Source organism: Triticum aestivum, chromosome 3A (genome assembly GCF_018294505.1).
Source record: "Triticum aestivum cultivar Chinese Spring chromosome 3A, IWGSC CS RefSeq v2.1, whole genome shotgun sequence".
Taxonomy (NCBI): Eukaryota; Viridiplantae; Streptophyta; class Magnoliopsida; order Poales; family Poaceae; genus Triticum; species Triticum aestivum.
Genome location: NC_057800.1, coordinates 181,733,819 through 181,754,507, shown reverse-complemented (window position 1 = coordinate 181,754,507; position 20,689 = coordinate 181,733,819). Strand labels below are relative to the sequence as shown.

Below are 20,689 nucleotides of genomic sequence, written 5' to 3'. Positions count from 1 at the left end.
ATATTGTGTACGTGTATATGTGTGTGTAGGGCCCACCTCCTGTTTTCTTGTATAGTTGAGGTTGTGACCCACCTCTGTACTTATATATACGTGCCTGGTGCAACGATCAATACATCGCGATTGCACAACCCATAATCTGTCTCTCTACAGTTTTGGTTTGGTGAGGAATAAGAATGATGACCAGTGTGATTTTTAGCGGACCATGTGAAGTGTTACACAGCGGAGATCCGGCAGTTTATGTAACTTAATTTGTACGAAACTTGTGTATAATGAACCGATTGAATCTCTATTCATGGATGAAAGATTTCATCTTCTCGTTGTAAGCCTATGTTCTCCATGCCGCCAGGAGGTCCTTGGTATGTGCGGTTTTCCTGGATTATTTGTGTGAATTGCCTGTTTTCAGTAAAATTCTACTGAATTCAGGTGTTTTAAATTCGCTGTATATAGGAGCATTTTTCATTGCTTGGAATGAGTTGTCAGCTATCTCAAAAACAATAAGAAAAATAGGAGCATTTTTCCTACGAATTTTGGCTTACATCGGGTAGATGTTAGATCCAGTACCAGCTTAATCATATTTTGCAAAAAAAAAGAGAGTAATCAGCACCTATTGGCCCAGTTTACTTGTGGCAGTTTCTCTAATGGAAATGGACAAGGCTCGCTGTTTTTTTTTCTTAAAAAAAAAGACCCAGTTTACATGTTATTTGCCACGTAGGCACTCGCCATGCTCCGTCACAGCAAGCGTGGCTCGTCACCCCCCTATCCTCGGGACGCACCGCAACAGCTGCAACACTCCGACGCAGCACAAAGCGAAAGAACAACCCGAGAGAAAGGCAAAGCGCCGCCCGGCGAAAGCGGCGTCGGCGGCGATGTTGCGGCAGATGCGGTGGCTGACGGACAGGGAAGGGAGGTGGGAGCTGGACGTGGAGTCCCCGGCGACGATGGAGGGCACGGCGCGCCCGGTCCCGGGCGACCCGCTGCCCCTGGGCCTCTCGCGGGGGCCCCGCGTCACCCGCACCAAGCAGCTCGACTTCTTCCACCGCTTCATGGCCTCCCCGCTCGTCCCATCCTTCTCCGCCTCCCGCGCCGGTCTCTCCCTCCATCACGCGCACCTCCTCCATCTCGCCCACAACTGGTAACCCCCCTCCCCTCACAACCAAACTCACCAACAATCCTGCCAGAAACGGTCGTACTTACGTATCTGCACCCTTCCAAGGTTGCCGCGGTTGATAGGTAGTGAAATGTGGTATACAAGATGCCGATTCCAATGGCATTTCCACACGTACCAGCCACATCACATCCGAGTGGATGGAATATTAGTCGTAGATTTCTTAGGTAGTTGTTTCTGAATGCCTTGTGTCTGGTTATTGTGTTCGTTTATTTGAACCTTGCCTGCTTGCATGAATACTAACTGTATAATTGCAATGATTTTGATTCATGTGTAACAAGTATGTGCCCAAACCTCATGTTCACTAACAACTTAATGCGATCTGCTCAGGTCGTTTACTATCTTGGAGCAGCTTCATGTACAGCAGCTTGTGGCAGTCGTGAAAGAGAAGTTGTCAAATCGGCAAGAAGGGGTCCCCTGGTCCAATGATCTCAAGAGGCATTTGCGCGATGTCATTTCTCTAGGTGTTGGCACGGAACTCTTGATCACACCAGACACGGCATTGCTGCTGGAGTTGTACAATATCAACAAGGGGGACCGAGGCAAAGCGATTATTCACCACAAGGCAAAACACCTGGATGCTCTTAGGCTCTTTGGTATATAGTTAGCTATTTGCGTGTATTCTATTCTGTTTGCGCTGCCATTTCTCACTAAATCTTATTTTCTTCATGTATGCCGATTAGGACATGTAGTCTTCAAAAGGTTGTGATGGATTTATGGAATACTTGATCTTGCTCTGTTTTGTGAATGACTAGTTTACTGAACTGATGCTACTGTTGCTGTTCTGAATGTTTGGATGAACTGAACCATTCTATTTACTGTTTGCAGCTTCCTCAACAAAATCTTACATTAGCAGCGTCCTGGCCTGGGTTATTTGTTGATAAACAGGGGGTGTACTGGGATGTGCCTTTATCACTGTCAGCTGATCTTGCTTCAGTCGGCTCCAGTTCTGGATTGAGTTATCATCTATTGTTACAACAGAATAGCGGGGAGCCAAAATGTTTTGGTGGTGATGAAACCAATGATGTTCCTCTCGCTCTGCTACCTGGTTTGTGTGCTAAGGCAGCTATTTCCATCAAGAGAAGTATTGATGCTTGGAGGAAGAAAGAAGACAAGCTAAAAATGGTTCAGCCTTATGATGCATTTCTCTCAGACCCTCATGTTTCATTCACTGGAATTGTTGGTAAGAATCTTACCATGTTTTAGTGTTGTGCTGATTACATCTCTGTAGTTGTGAAATCTGTCCTTGAGCTTCAGTGACTTATTCTCTAAGCTGCTTTCAGAAAAGTTCTTGGGTCTACTTGCTTAGAGGTTTTGTTTTTGACAACAGTTTCACTCACATGCCATGTCCTGCTCACTGTCACATTTCAAGAATATATGATAATTTAACCAACGTTTTCCCTGCTGTTCCAATGTATCACAAGATTTTGCAAGCCAAAATCTTGTGCACTTTCTCTGGATATATTATCACGAACTACTTTATGACCCTGTATTGGATTTATAGGTCGCCAGCACCAAACGGTTTACTGTTTCCTGCCTCATTTTGTTCATCCAGGTGCAGTAGCCAGTGGTTCTTTGGGGGATTGTTCAAAAAGAATTTCAGTGCCAGACGAAACGCGAAAAAGCAATGCCTTCAGAGTGTTCCACGAGAGGAATAAGTTTGCTGCATTTGCAGATCTCTTTGCTTCTGTTACTTTTACAGCTCAACATGGAAATTTCCAGAGGCTTTTCCTGGATTTGACAAGGGTCAGTGCCCGATTAGATATATCCTCGGGATCTTTGTTCTTACGTGGTGCTTCTCGTCTAGCGCAAGATTTTTTCTTCTCTAGACGCCCTGATTTAGAGACATTCTGTGATGTTTGTCCAGATGTGATTGTTTCTCTTCAACAACAGGTGAATCATATTTTCCTTTCATTTCACTTTGTGCTCTGTTACCTAGAACTAGAAGGTCATTCTGTATGCAGACTGTCACGCCACAAAGCATGATACTCTTACTCCTTTTTTTGGATTTGAGATGTCAAATCATTTCGAAATCTTTATTTTCTTTTTCAGTTCAGCCAATAACCTTAAGGTGGAAGAGTTTTTGCCTGACATGCATTGCTATTTGATTAATCAAGGTGTCGAAGAGCTTAGTTATACTGTCACTTTCCAGCAGGAATAGATTGGCACAATGCTATTCTATATCAAACATAATACATACATCTCTATGTTTTCTTTAGGAAAACTTGATTGGTGTCCTGTCATATGTTAATTTTATCTTGGTAACATTTTCTTGAAATCAATAAGCAAATTGGTTAGGAGAAGGTATCCAGTAACTGAACTCTGCCAGTTACCATTAGTTTTCTGACTGATGGCCAGGCTATTGGTTTAGCATAGAGGATCAAGACCATTACCAAAAGTTCCTCCCAAGGATCCTATCATATTGGGTATCTGTTCCCCGCCTTTTCCCGCTAGGATCGGGAATCTTACATTTTCCATATCCATATACTCCCTCCGTCCCATAATATAAGACGTCTTACATTATGAGACGGAGGGAGTGCCATTGAATCCTTGGGGTTCCAGAATCCGCCTATTCTACTTTCCTATCTTTTTTGTTTTCTTCGATCGTTTCAGTTATTTGTCAAACTGTACACAAGGATTAGAAAAGTTGGGTACTGAGGACTAACAAGTAAAACAAGTATTAAGAGAAGCTAGCATATATTGATCTATTGCTAATGGATGCATCGCATGAGAGCTTAATCATGTCATGAGTTAGGATTAGGTTATGCTTAGATGTAGAACTCCAAACTCCTTAGCTATTAGTAAGGTCGATACTGAGCCTTAGAGAAAATGCGTGGTAGCAGGTACTATGGGGCTATGACCTGTATTGCAAGTCCTATTGCTTATAACTTCTCCCACCAGTTACTCTGTTATTGCGGAACACATTTCATTACTGAAATCTCAGAGGCTACAGGATAATTTTTTGCCACCACATGTCAGTGACACATGGAGTGCCATGTATGAATACCATTTGTTTCAAGTGGCAAATACTGTTTTTTCCCTGTGTAGTTACCTTTTTGGCTTGATGGGTTTTATTACTGTTAGATGGTATCACCTTCCTAGAACTTAGGAATCAGTACTGGTAAGTACTCCCTCTGTAAACTAATATAAGACCTTTTATATCATTTTTCTCCTGTTGCCTTCCTTCAATATATTCCAAGCAGATGAATTAACCAGACAAGAGGATCGCAGTGTGCAGGCACTACAAAGCTATCATAAAGAGTTAAAAACTAAGTAAAGCTATCCTTTGTTCCTTGCGCAGATAGTTGGGCCATTCAGCTTTCGTGTTGAATCTTCTGTTGCCATTGACCCAAGAAGTCAAGACCATTTTGTCCGAGTGGACGACTCAGTCTTCGCCATTGATTGGGCTCTGAAGGTCCTGGGTTCAGCAAAGGCCACAGCTTGGTATTCGCCCAAGCATCAGGAAGCAATGGTGGAGCTTCGTTTCTTTGAGGTCTGATGAAGCACATAAAGGTCCCATCTCACGTAGAAGGTCACAAGCACATAAGGTTCCATCTCATGTCGAAGGTCACGTTGAAGGTCACAAGCATAATTGTATGAATGGTCGATGCTGCGTTTTATCAAGCCTATGCATACAACACCATTGGATTTTGTTGGGTTATACTACTTTGACATGTTGGATCATCGGTCCTGCCATGCTGCTCTTCGGGTAAAATAGTTTCTGCTATACAGTAATCCATGGAGGAAATGATTATTTCAGTTCTAGGACAGTTGTTATGTATTCACATTGTCCATCAATTGAGAATACATTCTAATTGTATTTCGTACTTTCACTAGCCACGCTTGCTCTTTGTTCATCAATCCATCATTATATGGTTTGGGAGTTTCACCTTACACACTGCTTGTTCTGAATGAATAATTTTTGGCTAGGCTCATGCCTAGGATTACTCTTTGTGTCCTTGACTGACAATCAAAACAAAAAAATAAGTTATTTCATGGAATTATCAACCTTCACTTAGCAATTGATACTAGCGATGTGGAAGGCTATATAATTATCATTAAGTAATGATGCAGTAGCGTTCATCCTAATCCATGCATGTAAATAAAATAGCAATATGTTGCAATGATATCTCTCATCATAAAAATCCGCTTATCATTGGATAGTGACTCTTTCCTTGTTCATAAGGAGCCAATAACTCTAATTCATTATGTAAAGGAAAAGTAAACGTGTGAAGTAGCAAAGATACTACTCCCTTCGTTTCTAAATATAAGTCTTTTTAGACATTTCAAATGAACTACAACATACAGATATATGTAGACATATTTTAGAGTACAAATTCACTCATTTTGCTTCGTATGTAGTCACTTGTTGCAATCTTTAAAAAGACTTATATTTGTAAATGGAGGGAGTAGGTGTTTCACGGATCGCCCCAAGATTGCAATTAAGTCGGCAGGGACCTAATACCTAATTTTCTTCAGAGCACGTGCTTCCTCTTTCTCTTGCTCTTAGGCTTCTCATCCTTGGTCCAGTTGCACGCAACGAACATTGAACTGAACATATAAAGGATGAGCCCGTGCGCCCAACTAGCGGCCGTGGCCACGTCTCCTTTTATTTCCGAGCGCTCGCTTCCTCCCGCCGCCTCCTTCTCTTCCTCTTCCTCTCCCTCGGCGTAGCCCCTCCACCTCCCTCCTCCTTCGACGTCGCCTGGTCCAGATCGGGCTCAGGTCGTCTCCATTGAGAGCAGGGGTGAACAACGGGAAGCGGTGGGAGAAGCGAGCGGCAACCGGCAGGGAGAGGCGGAGAGCCACGACAGGGTGGACAGCGGGAAGCGGTGGGGAGAAGCGAGCGACAGTCGACAGGGAGAGCCACGACGATGGCCGGCGTCAGCTGCCACTTCCTCCCCTCGTCGGCGCCGCGAGGCCGCTAAGCCTGCGCCCGAGCTTCCTGTCCGTGAGCGATCGCTCCGCCCACCGGCCGTCCCCCATCCGTGTGCTTCTTCTCGGGACGTCGACGCCACGGAGCTCGTCAAGGTGCCCTCTCGTCCCTCTTCACTTCCTCCACGCGTTTGTCTCTATTCGATTTGGTCCTCTGATTCAGATTTCTCACACAAGCGGATGGGTGTTGTCCTCTGTTCGTGTTCGCGCTCGTGCAGCTCCCTCTCTGCTGCTGCAGGAGGATTGGATTGGATTGGCTTCTACTTGCTCTATTATCTATTTGAGGAATCTGAGATGCTCTCTGTTCGTGTTCGCGCTCGTGCAACTCCCTCTCTGCTGCTGCAGGAGGATTGGATTGGATTGGTTTCTACTTGCTCTATTATCTATTTGAGAATCTGAGATGCGGCCCTCCAAATCTTCGGCCCCAGAAGGAGGATTTGAGAGTGGAGAAGGGTCACCTGAATGTGATTTGGAGGAAGGAGCTGTCCAGGAATCAAAATGTTATTATTTTACTATTCTGCAGGGGAGAATCTAAAGATTATTTGTTTCTTTTTATGCCTACAGATCGTGTTTAGTGTTTGGGATTCACACCCTGCATTGATAAGGTCTGAATTTAACATCCACTTTTAACACTGGGTTCCTCAAGTGTTTCAGTTCATACTTTGCCGACGTACAATCTATTGGCCACATTTTCTGGCACACTTATTCCAACTGAAGTCAGCTCCTGCTTGCACTTCTCCACTGAGTGAATGCTAATAGTTCTAAAAAGATAAACCACCCATAGAATTGGTTCTAATTAGATCCTATGAAAGATCCAAGCAGCTAGAGTACCTTAGTCCATAGGAGTCCTGGAACTGGTTCAGAAGTTCTTGAGTAAACTGGATCAGTGAGAATATTAATTGAGTCGCTGCTCAAGAAACAAAGTAGAATAACGACAGCGTAACTAATACCATTTGTCCCTGCATGATGTATTTTGATCTCAAATGCATTTGAATGGCTTGATTTTTGCAGAGATCTTGTCACCTGCGCCCTTGTTTGGTCGTACATAAAACTGTCATCTTGCTTTAAATTCAAGTGGTCAGGTATTTGATAGTACGCATGGCTGAACCCACCTTTTGTTGAATTTGGGAACCGTCTAATATAGCTATTTTTTAAGAAGAAGTTTGAACAGATCTCAGTATATGTTAATTTTGTAGAACTAAAGGAGCCTGACTGACTAGGTAATTCCCAGCGAACTGAAGCAACTAGGCTTGTAGGCATGTGTACTGTAAACAGAACCAAGTTCTGCATATATTGTATTTGCAGAAAATGTTTTTGGCCTGTACGGTTCTAACAAATTTGAGGTGATAAATTCTGAACACTAAAAGAATTAGTTTTGTAGGACCAGTTTTCTTGTATGACCTTGCACTACTGTATTGATTTTCTTGTACTTGCATGGTCGGACTAATAATCAGCACAGTACATTACTAATTCAATAGGACTAATTTATTTGAACTAAAGCCTTAGTATGTATGTTCATAATATGTGCAGATCACCACATGCAGACTATTCATTCCTTGCCAAACTACACATGCTAGCTACTGTTTGAAGATGACGTTGTAAAAAATGCATAAGCTGGGGATGGCATGGTGATGCTGCTGGTCGAGAAGTACCATCCCAGTGCGTACTTCCTCCAGCCCATAATTTCAATTTTCTCTTATTGAATGGCAAATTCATGCTTGGCTAAGTTCGGATTCTGGCGTTTAGTGCATCCGCACTGAACTGATTGCTGGATTTGGTAGGGGGTGATATCATTTCGTTCATGGGTGAACCTGAACACTGATGTAGCTTCCCAGATTCCTCTATGCTCCAGTCATTCAAATATTTTGTGATGCCTTAGTTCTATCTTCAGGAATAAATTTAACATCAACACGGTGATTTGAGAATGCAAACAGACTCAGCTCCTTGGTTGCAGTTCCCTCCTTACCTACCAATGCTTCCTCCTGCCTTGCCAGCCGCATGTGTCCTCACCTTTGTTCATCAATTCGTGTGCTGGTATGGATTGGTGATGTTTTTGACGCCCATAGAGCCATTACCTCATGCATGTGTATTTTGTGTGCCAGTTTACCAGTTAGTGAGTGATAATGTCCATATGAATGTTTCATCGTTTAGCAAGTGATCAGCAACAGGCATCTCTTACTTTTGGATTGAAGTGCAGATCTTGCTAAAGAGTTGACCATGGAGTCATTTATGTATTCTTATGCCCCAATGCTTCATTAAGTATTCTTATTATGCAATATAAAATTATTTCTTACCGTCTTCTATTGTTTCCTCTGTTTTTCTCAGTTATTCAGAGAACACCACATGTTACATGAATTCTAGACTACTTTCCTAGAGGTAGTTGTTATTTCTTACCGTCTTCTATTGTTTCCTCTGTTTTTCTCAGTTATTCAGAGAACACCACATGTTACATGAATTCTAGACTACTTTCCTAGAGGTAGTTGTTAGAATCATCTTCTTGAATTTGCCTGCTTAGCATCTAATATTTCACACTCGCCAATTGTAATATCTCATGCTTGCCAATTTTTAGAATCAGGTTCTTGAGTTTGCTTGCTTAACCGTGTCCCTGTGCAATTGCTCACCAACCTCACCAATTGTGAGTTTGTCCCACACAGTGGAGTTTCTGTGAGTTTTTATAGTCTATAAATTCTTGGAAGTTCTCTTGTTGCTGCTATAATGTGGGTGTGTTCGGCTTCCTTCTTCATTTAAGGTGAATCCTTGCTTCCAGGTTGGCCTATGAAATGATGTAGTTTCTGCTGGAAAATAAGTTGTTATGCAATTATAGTTAGGTTGCCAATTTTCCTTCATAATTGCATTTAATGGTGGCTGTTATGCTCACTTTGCTCAAAGAAAGGTTGTCTAGCCATGCTACTTTGTGATTTAAGAAATAGGCTGACACCAAATCAGTAATCCCGGACTTCTGCTTTGTTGGCCGAAATTTACTAATTTTGTTTTTCTTGTTATCTTTAGCCATTCCAAAACATTTATCTGGTTCTGTAGAATTACAGACCATAGAATTATAGCTGGCCATATTTTTGAATGCGTGAACCTCACATAGATATCATGCTAATGTAGCTTGACGGAAGTTGTAAAACCAATGGATAGGCATCGTCTTCTGCTAAGGTTCCTTTCACCCTTCTTTAGAACCCAACAAGCATTCATCAAAAAATTAAAGATCTTGGTTGGTGATTTGTTTCAATGGCCGGTATAGTAAGGCTACAACAATTATCATAGTATTTTTCATTTCTTTTTGCCTGCCCTTGTTTCACAACCTAATACTGATTGATCAGGTACATTGCAATGAGTGCTTACTTATGTTTTGTCTCCTGTTATTTTTTGATTCCAGTCTTCATACTTTCAGACACCTTTGATAATATAGGAAGAAGAAAGTATTCGCTCCAGACGAAGATGTCTAGCTTGCTTGTGTGCTATAACATTAATCCGTGCATCGGGCCCAACGTTTTCTATCATTGGAACCTTGATGATTTATCTCATTTGAACATAATCTAACCCCTCTGATTTTTGTCAGTACATGATTGTACACCTCCTATGCCCGCTTAATTGTGTGTTCATTTTGTTAATCAAGAAGCATCTGATTTTATGGCTGGGTACGCTGAAAATATATAAAACCTTTCTTCTTTTGGATAATTTGTTTCCCTTTTACCAATCTTTGTTAATTGCCTACACATCTGTGCATAGCGTAATGCTCCAGCATGACCGCTTCGTGTGCTGCCTTGAGTCGCGCGGCCATTACGCTCGCGCCGAGGTGGAGGCAGCTGCCACTCTCGACGCCCTCCGATGCACGCTCTCGCCGACGGCGTTCGCAAAGCCTTGTCACCACGCTGCAAGTGTTGCCCCCTCCTCCCCAAGGGCAAGGTGAAGAAAGGTGCCTGTGTAGTTCTTCTGCAGCTTGCAGCGAGGATTGTTGTGTCCAACCTGTACAATAATGCCAAGAAGTCCTTGGAGACGTAAGCCACGGCGCATGTTTCTGCCATGATTTCCTTCGGTTGGTTTTGTGGATTTAGGTGTTGAAAAATTATGGGATGTGGATGCAGGATTAAGGACATGTACCTGCACTACAACGAGAGATTTGGGCTGCTTCTTTGTGGCTTCCAAACTTGAAATTTTTGTTTGGAAGTTAGTTTAGTTTTTTGTTGTGGATTCACATCGTCTTACACGTACCATCCTCTTAGACCTTTAGATTTCCAAAAAAAAACTAAATGAAGATATGGTGGTATGGTCTCAATAGTACAACTTAAAGCCTTGCATGCTTTATATTTTCTTTGAAATTTGGTCTTGAAGAATCATGTATCTATGTTAGATCCGGTGAGAAAAGGCGGCTTTCAAGCAGAGGATGGGGGAGTGTTGGCCACATTTGGTTTTCGACTTGGGTGTATAAATATTCTCACAATACTTGTGTTAGGATTAATTAATGATTGTTAATTAAGGGATAATCCCTGCTTTTACTAACCGCAGACAGTTGCATCTGCCGCATCGGTTCCCTGCCGAATAGGCACCTCCCTGAACAGACGCCTTCCTAGTGATATCTCTTCCCTTTGTATAAACGAAATGGCTTCACACACGACATGATTGGACGATACACAGTGTGCATGCATCACCTAACACAAAAACCAACTACCTCCTGCATGTACGAGGGCTACTGATGCTGCCACATGGGATCGTGCGCATGTCGGCTGCAATTTCGTCGTGTGTATAGCATCGCTCTTGTATAAATAGCCTTTGTATAAATAGCAGATCTCATCTAATAAAGAGGACACCGTTTTCATTACTTCTCTCGTTCTACTCTAACACGTTATCAGCACGCCCTCTGGCGGAGCGATTTCACGGCCAAACTGCCGGCAGCGAGTGCGCAACGTCGCGATGCCCTCTGGCCCTGCGTGGCAAAGGAAGCCAACGCTCCAGCGCTAGCAAAGGCAGCGCATGGCGCCGCGCACACCTCAATGGCTATTCCGCGGCAACGCGGTGTTCCCGGCGGAAGGCGGCACCCATGCGCGACCGCGGGCTCCCGGCAGCGCGTCCACAGGAGCGACCAACGGCCAACGCTTGGACCGGCGGCTCTGTCCTGCGCGGCAGTCAGGGCAGAATGAGAAAGAACAGAGGTTGTGGATCTCCATCGATTCAAGAATTGAAGGCCTCAACAACGAACGCCAATGGATTCCCATCGATTCATTGATGAAAAAGGAAAAAGGTACCATGCGTTCTTCAATTCTTCCTGCACTGCACTGGATCAAGCGACAACTGCCGTTGCTTTTCATCAGCATCGCCAGCGGCGCCCGCGTCCATGCACCTTGCACACACACGGCTGTCCAGCGATGCGTCGAGGTGTCTGCCGGCCTCTAACGCGGGGCACGACTGCGTGGCCTTGACCTCTCAACGCGGAGGCGCTGCGCGGACCTCGACGAAACGGCAACGCCCTCCGGCGCACCAGCCATGATGTGGCGGCGCGGCCTCGGCGCGAGGCCGCCTAAAGCGTGACCGCGGAGATGCCCGGCGCACACGTGCATGGCGAGATGCTCTCCCACTACGCATGCCGCAAACGACAGCCTCGGCGCCCGCGAAGGCGGCACCCAACCGCGGCGCGGCGCGGAAGACTGAGGCGACGCCGCGCCCTCGGCTTGCATCCGTCCAGCGGCGCCCGAGGCAACGGCACTCGGCTGGCCCTCCGGCCCCGGAGGCAGCGGCGCCCTTCGGCGTGGCTCCCACAGCGGAGACGACGACGCTCCCACGGTCGCGGCCCTGGCCGGTGTGCCAAAACAGCGGCGGGCGGTTACAGGATTTCTCCTGGTCGAAAGCGCTCGGAAGTAAAGAGATAGGAACCTTATCTCTTCGCAAGTTTTGCATTTCAGCCTTTTGGCTTCACCTATTTCCGAAATAGGTCAAAACTTGCCTCTGTCATTGTTTTACGGCTAATTCCTGGAAGTTTCGGGATATTGCAGCTTGGTCTAACTAGTTGCTGTTGATTAGCACCAGTAACGTTAGGCCATGTGCAGATCATCATTTAGCCCATTTTCTGTTGAGTTTAAAATTCCAGAAAATATGTGGTTATTATATGTGGCATGTTCGATGTGTTTGCTTTTTAGCAATCCCTATAACATGTCTTATTAGTACAACAACATTGTTTTGTGATTGAGATTAAGTTTTCTCGCACAACAATATTAATTTGCGATCGAGATTTTCTTCTCTCGCAAAACAATCTCATAGCGATTGAGATTAATTTTCTCTCGCAAAATATTAATTCACCCTGCTGAATTATCTTGAAACTTGATACAAGATCATCACATTTAATTTGAGGTCTATACAATTCAAGTTTCACTTGAACATCAAGTTTGCAACATCATTACTATTCATTATAGTGGTGTATTTCTGTTGAGTACGATGTATTCCGGAATGTATGTATCTCCATGTTTGCTACATGTCGAGATTAATACGTCTATTTGCAATTGAGATTTTCAATTTCTTGCAAATACATATGCAAAATTCTTAGTGATTTCTTCAAATTGATGTATTGGGATCCCGAGGTAGTGTGTAGATTTACTGCTTTGCAGATTATCACCATTACTGTTTAAGCCTACATTTTGTCAAATTTGACATTATGATTGCACAACATTGTGCACTCCCATGCATTTTACTAAGTCAGGACATAAGCCATTAGGAGTGAGTATCTACTGATTTCATCAGATTATACTCCCTAGTGCTGCGAGATCTACTTCATTTTGGAGATTATCTTCAAGGTGTCATGCTTAGCAATTTGAGATTCACATTAATGGTTTCAAGATAACTTCTTGAAATATCCATTAATTTTACAACATTATCATGATGGTCTTCAATTTACTAATCGTAAATTAACTATCTCTGGTAACCGATGGCTAGAGAATTTGAGGCATTCGCACTCAATCGCCACCACTACCCTACCTGGGTATGGACATCATGATCACTCTTGTGTCTTGTGGAATAGTGTGTGCAATCCAAGACCACATGATTAACCTCTGGTCGGAATCACATCGCTAACAGAAAAATATTGTCTTATACATCATAAGGCATTATATCGATTCAGATATCTGCATCTGGTTATTCTGTATCAGCAATTCCTAGGACACAACAGACCTCAAGGGCAAAGGTTTGGAGCTCACTTCAACCTTCAACCCGACATCACCAGCAGTGACGGGACCCTATGGGCACGGAGAATATGATGGTTGAATATGACTCAACTAACATGTTTGAAGACTTCGTCTAGTCTCTCAATCTCCTGAGTGGTCAACATAATTTATGTCCATTTATGATGTTCTAATAAGAACATAAGTATTGTTGTCATCATATATTGTACATCACAATATATTGTATCAGCACTTTGGTACAAATACATTTGTATGTATTCTATATATTTGACAGTGATTTTCATACCGAGAATCTTCATGTCTATATATAGATTTCTACGGGAGTCAATCCGATGAAAAATGATATGTGCCTTGTGGACATATGCACCACAAACTCTATACTCAGGGGAGTCCAATGTTTCCACTCTCATTGAGAGAAAGGAGATATTTTAAAATCGCTAGACGCGATGCCACTCTCATTGAGAGAAAAGAGATATTTTAAAATCGCTAGACGCGATGAGGTATTTGTTGGCTCAACTCGAGTCATATTTACTATCCCTGTGGGTACCCGAGTAACATCGGGATGCTTTATTGCTTCCCAGGTTTAACTTGTACCCTACTAAACTATGAAGGTATCCGTCAAAATAGTTTCCATAGCGAAACTTATGATGACAACAAAGAGAAATAACTTCTCTTTACCATATGCAACGGATATGGCAAATACATTCTCTGTGTATCATCTGGATTGTACTACACATACGACACAACCCGTACCACATGTTGTGTACGTGATAGTTTTCCAAAGTGTCTTGTACATGACATACTTGGCATACTGGCCTTGGTCATCGAGACATTGGGTTGAAACCGAAACTATCAGCAATTCCAATAGTTTACGATTATTATGATGCTAAATTCTAACAACATTTGGATTTTATGTGCACTACAAGTGACACAGGGAAGCTAATTTTAAGGCTCGCACACCTTAAAGTCTACGCTGAACCACTCAGACTCCTTGAATGCATCAAGTTGAGGTAAGTGGCTCTTCCCTCCATTGACTAGACTATTCAGGTATTCCATGGTTCTAAAAGACATATCTACATGATGGTCTTAAGTGTGTGCTTTATTCACACAAAACCATTGGCTCATTTTCCTGACATCGATTTCAAGAAAATCGTATGGATAGCATTGCAGAATTCTCCTTGAGTGCCTTTCTCTATGGCCCTCGGATTGAAGTTTAGCAATTTGTCCCAATGTCTAGACTCAAAATGGTTTGGTAGAATCCTTTATCCAAAGAAGTTAGGCTCATTGCATTATCTTTACTCTGGAATTGCAACTTACCAACTTTACGTTGGAGTCATGCAGTTTTACACGCTCATGGCAGAACTGCATAATATTATTCCCCTCTATCTTTGATATGTGGATATCTATCAAGTATTTTCTATCTGCAGTAATTCGGTTGCATACCGATATCACCACCCGACATACATCATTGGCCTCTCAACATATAGTTGGGATCTATGTGAGGAATAACTGTAGTTCTGTCAATACCTCAAGCTCCTCGCATGGGGAGTTATTCAAGGCCTGTATGCTGATTCAATGAGGAACATTTCCAGGCATTAGGGGGAGATTTCAAGTACCATAAAGAATGCCAGGAAATTAGTGGAATGTTCAACACATTTCTGCCTCAAATCCACGTACTCAAAGATCGGAACCATGCGTTCAAAATATTTGCAACACATTGCAAATAACCTGCCAGATTCATTTACTGACTATAAAGGTGTCAAACAATCCTACAATCCTGAATATGTTGGAAAGAGTGGAGGTACCAACTAAAACCACTCAACTCCCCGTTCAAAGCAACAGGGGGAGAAGTACGACAATAGTACATCAGGATTCAGCTTCTCGCAAGCAAGGATATCAAGGCCTGTGAATCAGTAAATGCAAGTCAACTTCACGTTGACAAACACCTGATGGGTAGTATACACCCAGTGGACGTGAAACCTCCACCAACCCAGGTCATAGTGCACACAATGACTGGGACATCGGAATACCCAACTCAATCGCATTGGGAAATCGCGAGCAGTCACCATGTGTAACGATATTTCCATCAACTATATATTGATATATAGATTCTGGAGAAACATATAACCGGAAGTCTACAATTGTCGACGTACATTTCTCAACTAGATTGCAAAAACCTTTCAAATGACTCAGATCCAAAGACCATGGCCATGGCAAAGTGTGAACAACACCCGGACTGAACTCAAGCAAAGGGTATAATCTAGGTAGAAATGATCTTGCTCAGTAATGGCAAGGTGTTCATAAGCAATACCTACACCAACTTTCTTCTGGAAACGGAATTGAGAACAACAAGGTGGTGAACAGGGAGCAAGTATTGTAGCATAAGGGTTCACGTAGATACCCAACTATTCTCCAGAGGTGGAATCCCATTCTGATAACTTATATCATTGGCAGTACAAAATCATCTATCTCTGCAGTTGATAGATGTAGTGATTACATATCCATGTGGATCACTAGATTCAGACATATATGATTGATTCCCGTGGGATCTCAATTCTGAATCGAAATACAAAATGCAACATACATTGTGTAAATTCAGTAAGTCACCATACGACTTATTATTGTCAGTACATATGGTACAACTGACGTAGTGAGATCCTTATACACAAGGATTACTCCTACAATGATGATTATCCATGTTTGTGTGTCTGCAACGACAACACATGTAATCATCTAAATGACGGACTTTAAAATGAAGGATTTGGGTAAACCAAAACACCGCTCGTTACTACAACTTGAGCACCTTCATTCATACGTTATGGTATACTATATTGTCTATATCCATAATATATTGGAGAAATTCATTGTGGACAAATCTTATCCATCATTAGCTCTCATGGTAGTTCGTTCTCTAGACATAAAGAATGATCTATTTAGACCAAGAATTGTTGGAAATGAGATATTGGGACTCAACGTTCCATAATGCCATTGGATCCACCAAACACAATTGGTTGGTACTCAAGAATATCTTTGATATCTCCAAATGCATCAAACATCTTGTCCTGGTTTTTCAGTTTCACAGAAATGTGAACACCGATATCATTGGATACTTCAATCAGATCCCCAATATGTCAGATCGTAGACAATCTTAGTGTTCATACTAGGTGTGGTAGCCCTCTCATGAAGAGTCTTCAAAAAAAGACCTCATGGCTACATCCACCAACCATTATCTCAATGATAGTGTTGCTTGTGTTGCCGGATGCAAACAGGTTACTAATAAGCAATATCTTTATATTGCATATCTTGCAAGTCAAATCATTCAACTGATTTGTTCACCAAGTCTCTACCAACTTTTACATTCCAGAAACATGTTCATGGAATTGGTAGGTGACGGCTTTGGAATTTGCAAGAATCAGGGGGAGTATCTTCCTAAGTTATTCCTGTTCAATGCATCATATTATACTCTTTTTCCCTTCATGAGTTTACTATACAGGTTCTCATAAAGGTTTTTAATGAGATAATATCAACATGAGATCATATGTCATACTTTCTGTTTTCCCCACCGGGGTTTTTGGGAAAGTATATATGCCATATTTATTGTCCTCTAAACTCTATGAGTTTTCTCGTATTGAGTTAAAAGAGACAATGACCAATATATGTTGTACCATTTTCTCCTTATTTTTCCCACTGGGTTTGAAGGAGTTTTAGCAACATATCAAACACGTATCTCCTTACATTTTTCCCATAGGGTTTTCAAGGAGAATCTTTATCAAGATGAAGTCTGCTCATAATCAAGCATTGATTAGGGGGAGTGTTAGGATTAATTAATGATTGTTAATTAAGGGACAATCCCTGCTTTTACTAACCGCAGACAGTTGCATCTGCCGCGTCGGTTCCCTGCCGAATAGGCACCTCCCTGAACAGATGCCTTCCTAGTGATGTCTCTTCCCTTTGTATAAATAGCAGATCTCATCTAATAAAGAGGACACCGTTTTCATTACTTCTCTCGTTCTACTCTAACAACTTGGCTCCCTCTCAGCCTTTGCGCCATTGGCGCAACGAGTCATCTAGTACACTTAAAGCGGGCTGACATAACCATCATCTCCTCTTGTGGATCGGGGAAGACTTCCATGCTCAAGAGGACTCGTCTACAAACACAACTGCCCAGGAGGAAGGCAACGAGTTCATTAAAGAGCCCAAGAAAAAGAAGCCTACATCATAAAATTCAGCAGAGACTGGTGATCGGTCCTGACCGGCCCAATGAGTTGTATTAGTTGGAACTGCCGGGGGGCTTGACCGAGGCCGAGTATGTAGCCACCACAAGTTGTTGTGCACAATTGCTATGGATGAGACAAGCTTTAAAGGATTATGGTGTCACTAGTGACAAAGTGCCTCTTCTATGTGACAATGAAAGCACTATCAAGATCTCCTACAATTCGGTGCAACATAGCAAGATGGAGCATATTGAGATTCATCATCATCTCATCCGGGATAACATCTAGCGTGAAGAGATTGATATTATCTACGTCAACACTCAAGAGCAACTAGCAGATATTTTCACAAAGCCATTGGATGAAGCAAGATTTCGTGAGTTAACGCATGAGCTAAATATCATTGATTCGAGCAATGTGGCTTAAAACTAGGCACACCCCACCGCATTCATTATGTTATCTTGTTCTAGATGTAGGCATGAACATAGGGGAGTGTTGTTTTCTCAATGAACTCTCCCTCCCCCTATTATGCATAAATAAATCAAATCTTTCACATTAACCATTTTTATGGTACTTGTGCTTCAAAAATGAGTTTTGGTCATGGGCCCAAGGTTAAAATCTTCGCGGTGCCATACCAATTGACTCAAACATAGGTGGCTTCGGCCACCGCCCTCTCCTTGAGAGGTGTTTGTTTGGGTTGGTTTTCGTTGGTCTTATCGAGTCTTTAGGACTTTGTTTGCGCTTTGAGTCACTCCAAGTTTGCTCTCCTTTGTTTGTCTATTTGAACTTGGAGTGTCTCTTCCCATTTGCTGTTGTTTGTGCCTTCTCACCTACAACCTCTCCTAGTAGCATAAGTGAAAGGATCAATATAGTTGACTAGAGGGGGTGGGGTGAATAGGCAACTAACAATTTTTAGCTTTTCTTTACCAATTTAAACTTTGCATCAAAGTAGGTTATCTAGATATGCAACTAGGTGAGCAACCTATATGATGCACCAAGAACAAGTACACAAGCAAGCAAGGAATACAACACAAATAAGCTTGCACAAGTAAAGGCACGAGATAACCAAGAGTGGAGCCGGTGAAGACGAGGATGTGTTACCGAAGTTCCTTCCTTTTTAGGGAAAGTACGTCTCCGTTGGAGCGGTGTGGAGGCACAATGCTCCTCAAGGAGCCACTAGGGCCACCGTATTCTCCTCACGCCCTCACACAATGCGAGATGGCGTGATTCCACTATTGGTGCCCTTGGAGGCGGCGACCGGACCTTTAGAAACAAGGTTGGGGCTATCTCCACAACTTAATTGGAGGCTCCCAACGATACCACAAAGCTCACCACAATGGAATATGGCTTCGCGGTGACCTCAACCGTCTAGGGTGTTCAACACCCAAGAGTAACAAGATCCGTAAGGGATGAGTGGGGGAATCAAATTTCTCTTGGTGAAAGTGTAGATCTAGGCCTTCTCAACCAATCCCTAGAGAATCAACAAGTTTGATTGGATAGGGAGAGAGATCGGGCCAAAATGGAGCTTGGAGAATTAATGGAGCTTGGGGATGGAAGAGATAGTCAACTCAGAGAAGAAGACACCCCTTATATAATGGAAGAACAAATCCAACCGTTATCCACCAACTCAGCCTGCGTGGCACGGTACTACCGCGCTGGGGATGCGGTACTACCGCAAGAGCACATGGTACTACCGCAGTGCCCCGCGGTACTACCGCCCGAGCAGCAGAAACCAGAACAACCCTGAAGCTGTGAGGCAGAGGGCGGTAGAACCGCTGGCACGGTACTACCGCTCCCCCTTGCGGTACTACCGCAAGGCAGCGATGCTCCAGATTTTGGGAAGGCACGGACATATAAAAATACATCCGTGGCAACTTCCCCTGAGATGGGATCTATGCAAAAATCCGACACGGTAGTACTGCAAGCCAGGAGCGGTACTACCGCGCAGGGTGTGGATGTAAAAAATTACATCCGCTCCTACTGCCATGCCAGCTGCTGACCCTGGCCAGAGAGCACGGTACTACCGCGCACCTGGCGCGGTACTACCGCGTAGGGCGCAAATGTAATTTTTTTACATCCGCCCCTACTACCACAATAGCAGCAGCGCCTGGCCTGAGGCCACAGTACTACCGCTCTAAGGAAGAGGTACTACCGTGGGCACTTGCAGTACTACCGCGCCAGAGGCCGGTACTACCGCAAGGGCCTGCGGTACTACCGCTCCTAGGAGCAGTACTACCGCATGCCCCAGATCAGCAAACATGACATTTTTGCATGGACAAGAAAAGACGGAGGATGCTCCAAAGTGCCAAAGGAAAGGCGATGCAAAGGAGAAGACGTGTACGTGATGATTCCACCCAAACCTTTCCAAAGCGAACCCCCTCTTAATAGTACGGCTTTCCTATGATTCAAATCCACCAAAAAAATATAGAGAAACGCCGTCTTCAATAGTCTTCGAGGGGCACCATATCGTCTTGTGCCTAGTGATGAAGTGTCTGAAATACTCAATGCACACGCCGCAAAAGCATTGTCATCAATCACCAAAACAACTAAGGGATAAATATGCCCTTACAATCTCCCCCTTTTTGGTGGATTGATGAAAATACGGGATTTGCATAAAAGGAGATAACATAGAACATGGGCAAACCCCATACCTCTAAAATATATACGCGGCCATACTGTCCTTTGGTCAGATGACCACAGATGATATTTTTGGCAGTAGAGTCCAGTTGAACGAACTTCTTGACGTTAGTAGCGGTGACACCTTCTCCAGCTTTGGGAACGCCGTTCTTGATGACATACCATAGGTCGACGTCAATGGCTTCAAGATGCATGCGCATCTTATTCTTCCAGTAGGGATATTCAGTTCCATCAAAGACGAGGCACGCAGCGGAAACTTTAATTATCCCTGCAGTCGACATAGCTAAAACTCCAGGTGGTTAAACCGAATCACACAGAATAAGGGAGTACCTTGCTCTGATACCAATTGAAAGTGCGTTATATCGACTAGAGGGGGGGGGGTGAATAGGCGATTTTTATGGAAGTCTTCAAAACGTGGAAGTTTCAAAGAAAAACGACAGAAATAAACCTATTACAATGCAGCGGAAGGTAGACTACACTAGGCAAACCATAGTCAAGTATTCAATGAAGTAAAAGCACAGTGACTAATAGCAGCTAGGTAGTAAGGATCAGGTAGGAAGATATTA

At 43.3% G+C, this 20,689-nt stretch overlaps 1 protein-coding gene and 2 long non-coding RNA genes across 8 annotated transcripts; 2 read left to right on the top strand and 1 right to left on the bottom strand.

The window, feature by feature from the left end:
• The first annotated feature begins 760 nt into the window (after positions 1-760).
• LOC123060884 (protein TRIGALACTOSYLDIACYLGLYCEROL 4, chloroplastic) lies at positions 761-4,985 on the top strand. Its single transcript, XM_044483747.1, has 5 exons — positions 761-1,132; positions 1,496-1,730; positions 1,994-2,348; positions 2,721-3,058; positions 4,467-4,985. The coding sequence occupies exons 1-5, from the start codon at positions 867-869 to the stop codon at positions 4,662-4,664; spliced, it is 1,392 nt and encodes a 463-aa protein (XP_044339682.1). The 5' UTR covers positions 761-866; the 3' UTR covers positions 4,665-4,985.
• Positions 4,986-5,716: 731 nt separating this feature from the next.
• Positions 5,717-10,766, top strand: LOC123060882 (uncharacterized). 6 transcript variants are annotated; one of them, XR_006428204.1, is made up of 3 exons: positions 5,729-6,196; positions 6,319-10,107; positions 10,195-10,755. It is a non-coding gene; the product is annotated as an uncharacterized lncRNA (long non-coding RNA). The 6 variants fall into 6 exon arrangements; XR_006428205.1 differs by having other exon boundaries at positions 5,730-6,196; positions 6,319-9,747; positions 9,839-10,766; XR_006428206.1 differs by lacking the exon at positions 10,195-10,755 and having other exon boundaries at positions 5,731-6,196; positions 6,319-8,476; positions 8,577-9,739.
• A 139-nt stretch (positions 10,767-10,905) lies between these two features.
• On the bottom strand, positions 10,906-11,966 carry LOC123060883 (uncharacterized). Its single transcript, XR_006428209.1, has 2 exons — positions 11,353-11,966; positions 10,906-11,222 (listed from the first exon to the last, which is right to left on the bottom strand). It is a non-coding gene; the product is annotated as an uncharacterized lncRNA (long non-coding RNA).
• Positions 11,967-20,689: the final 8,723 nt, after the last annotated feature.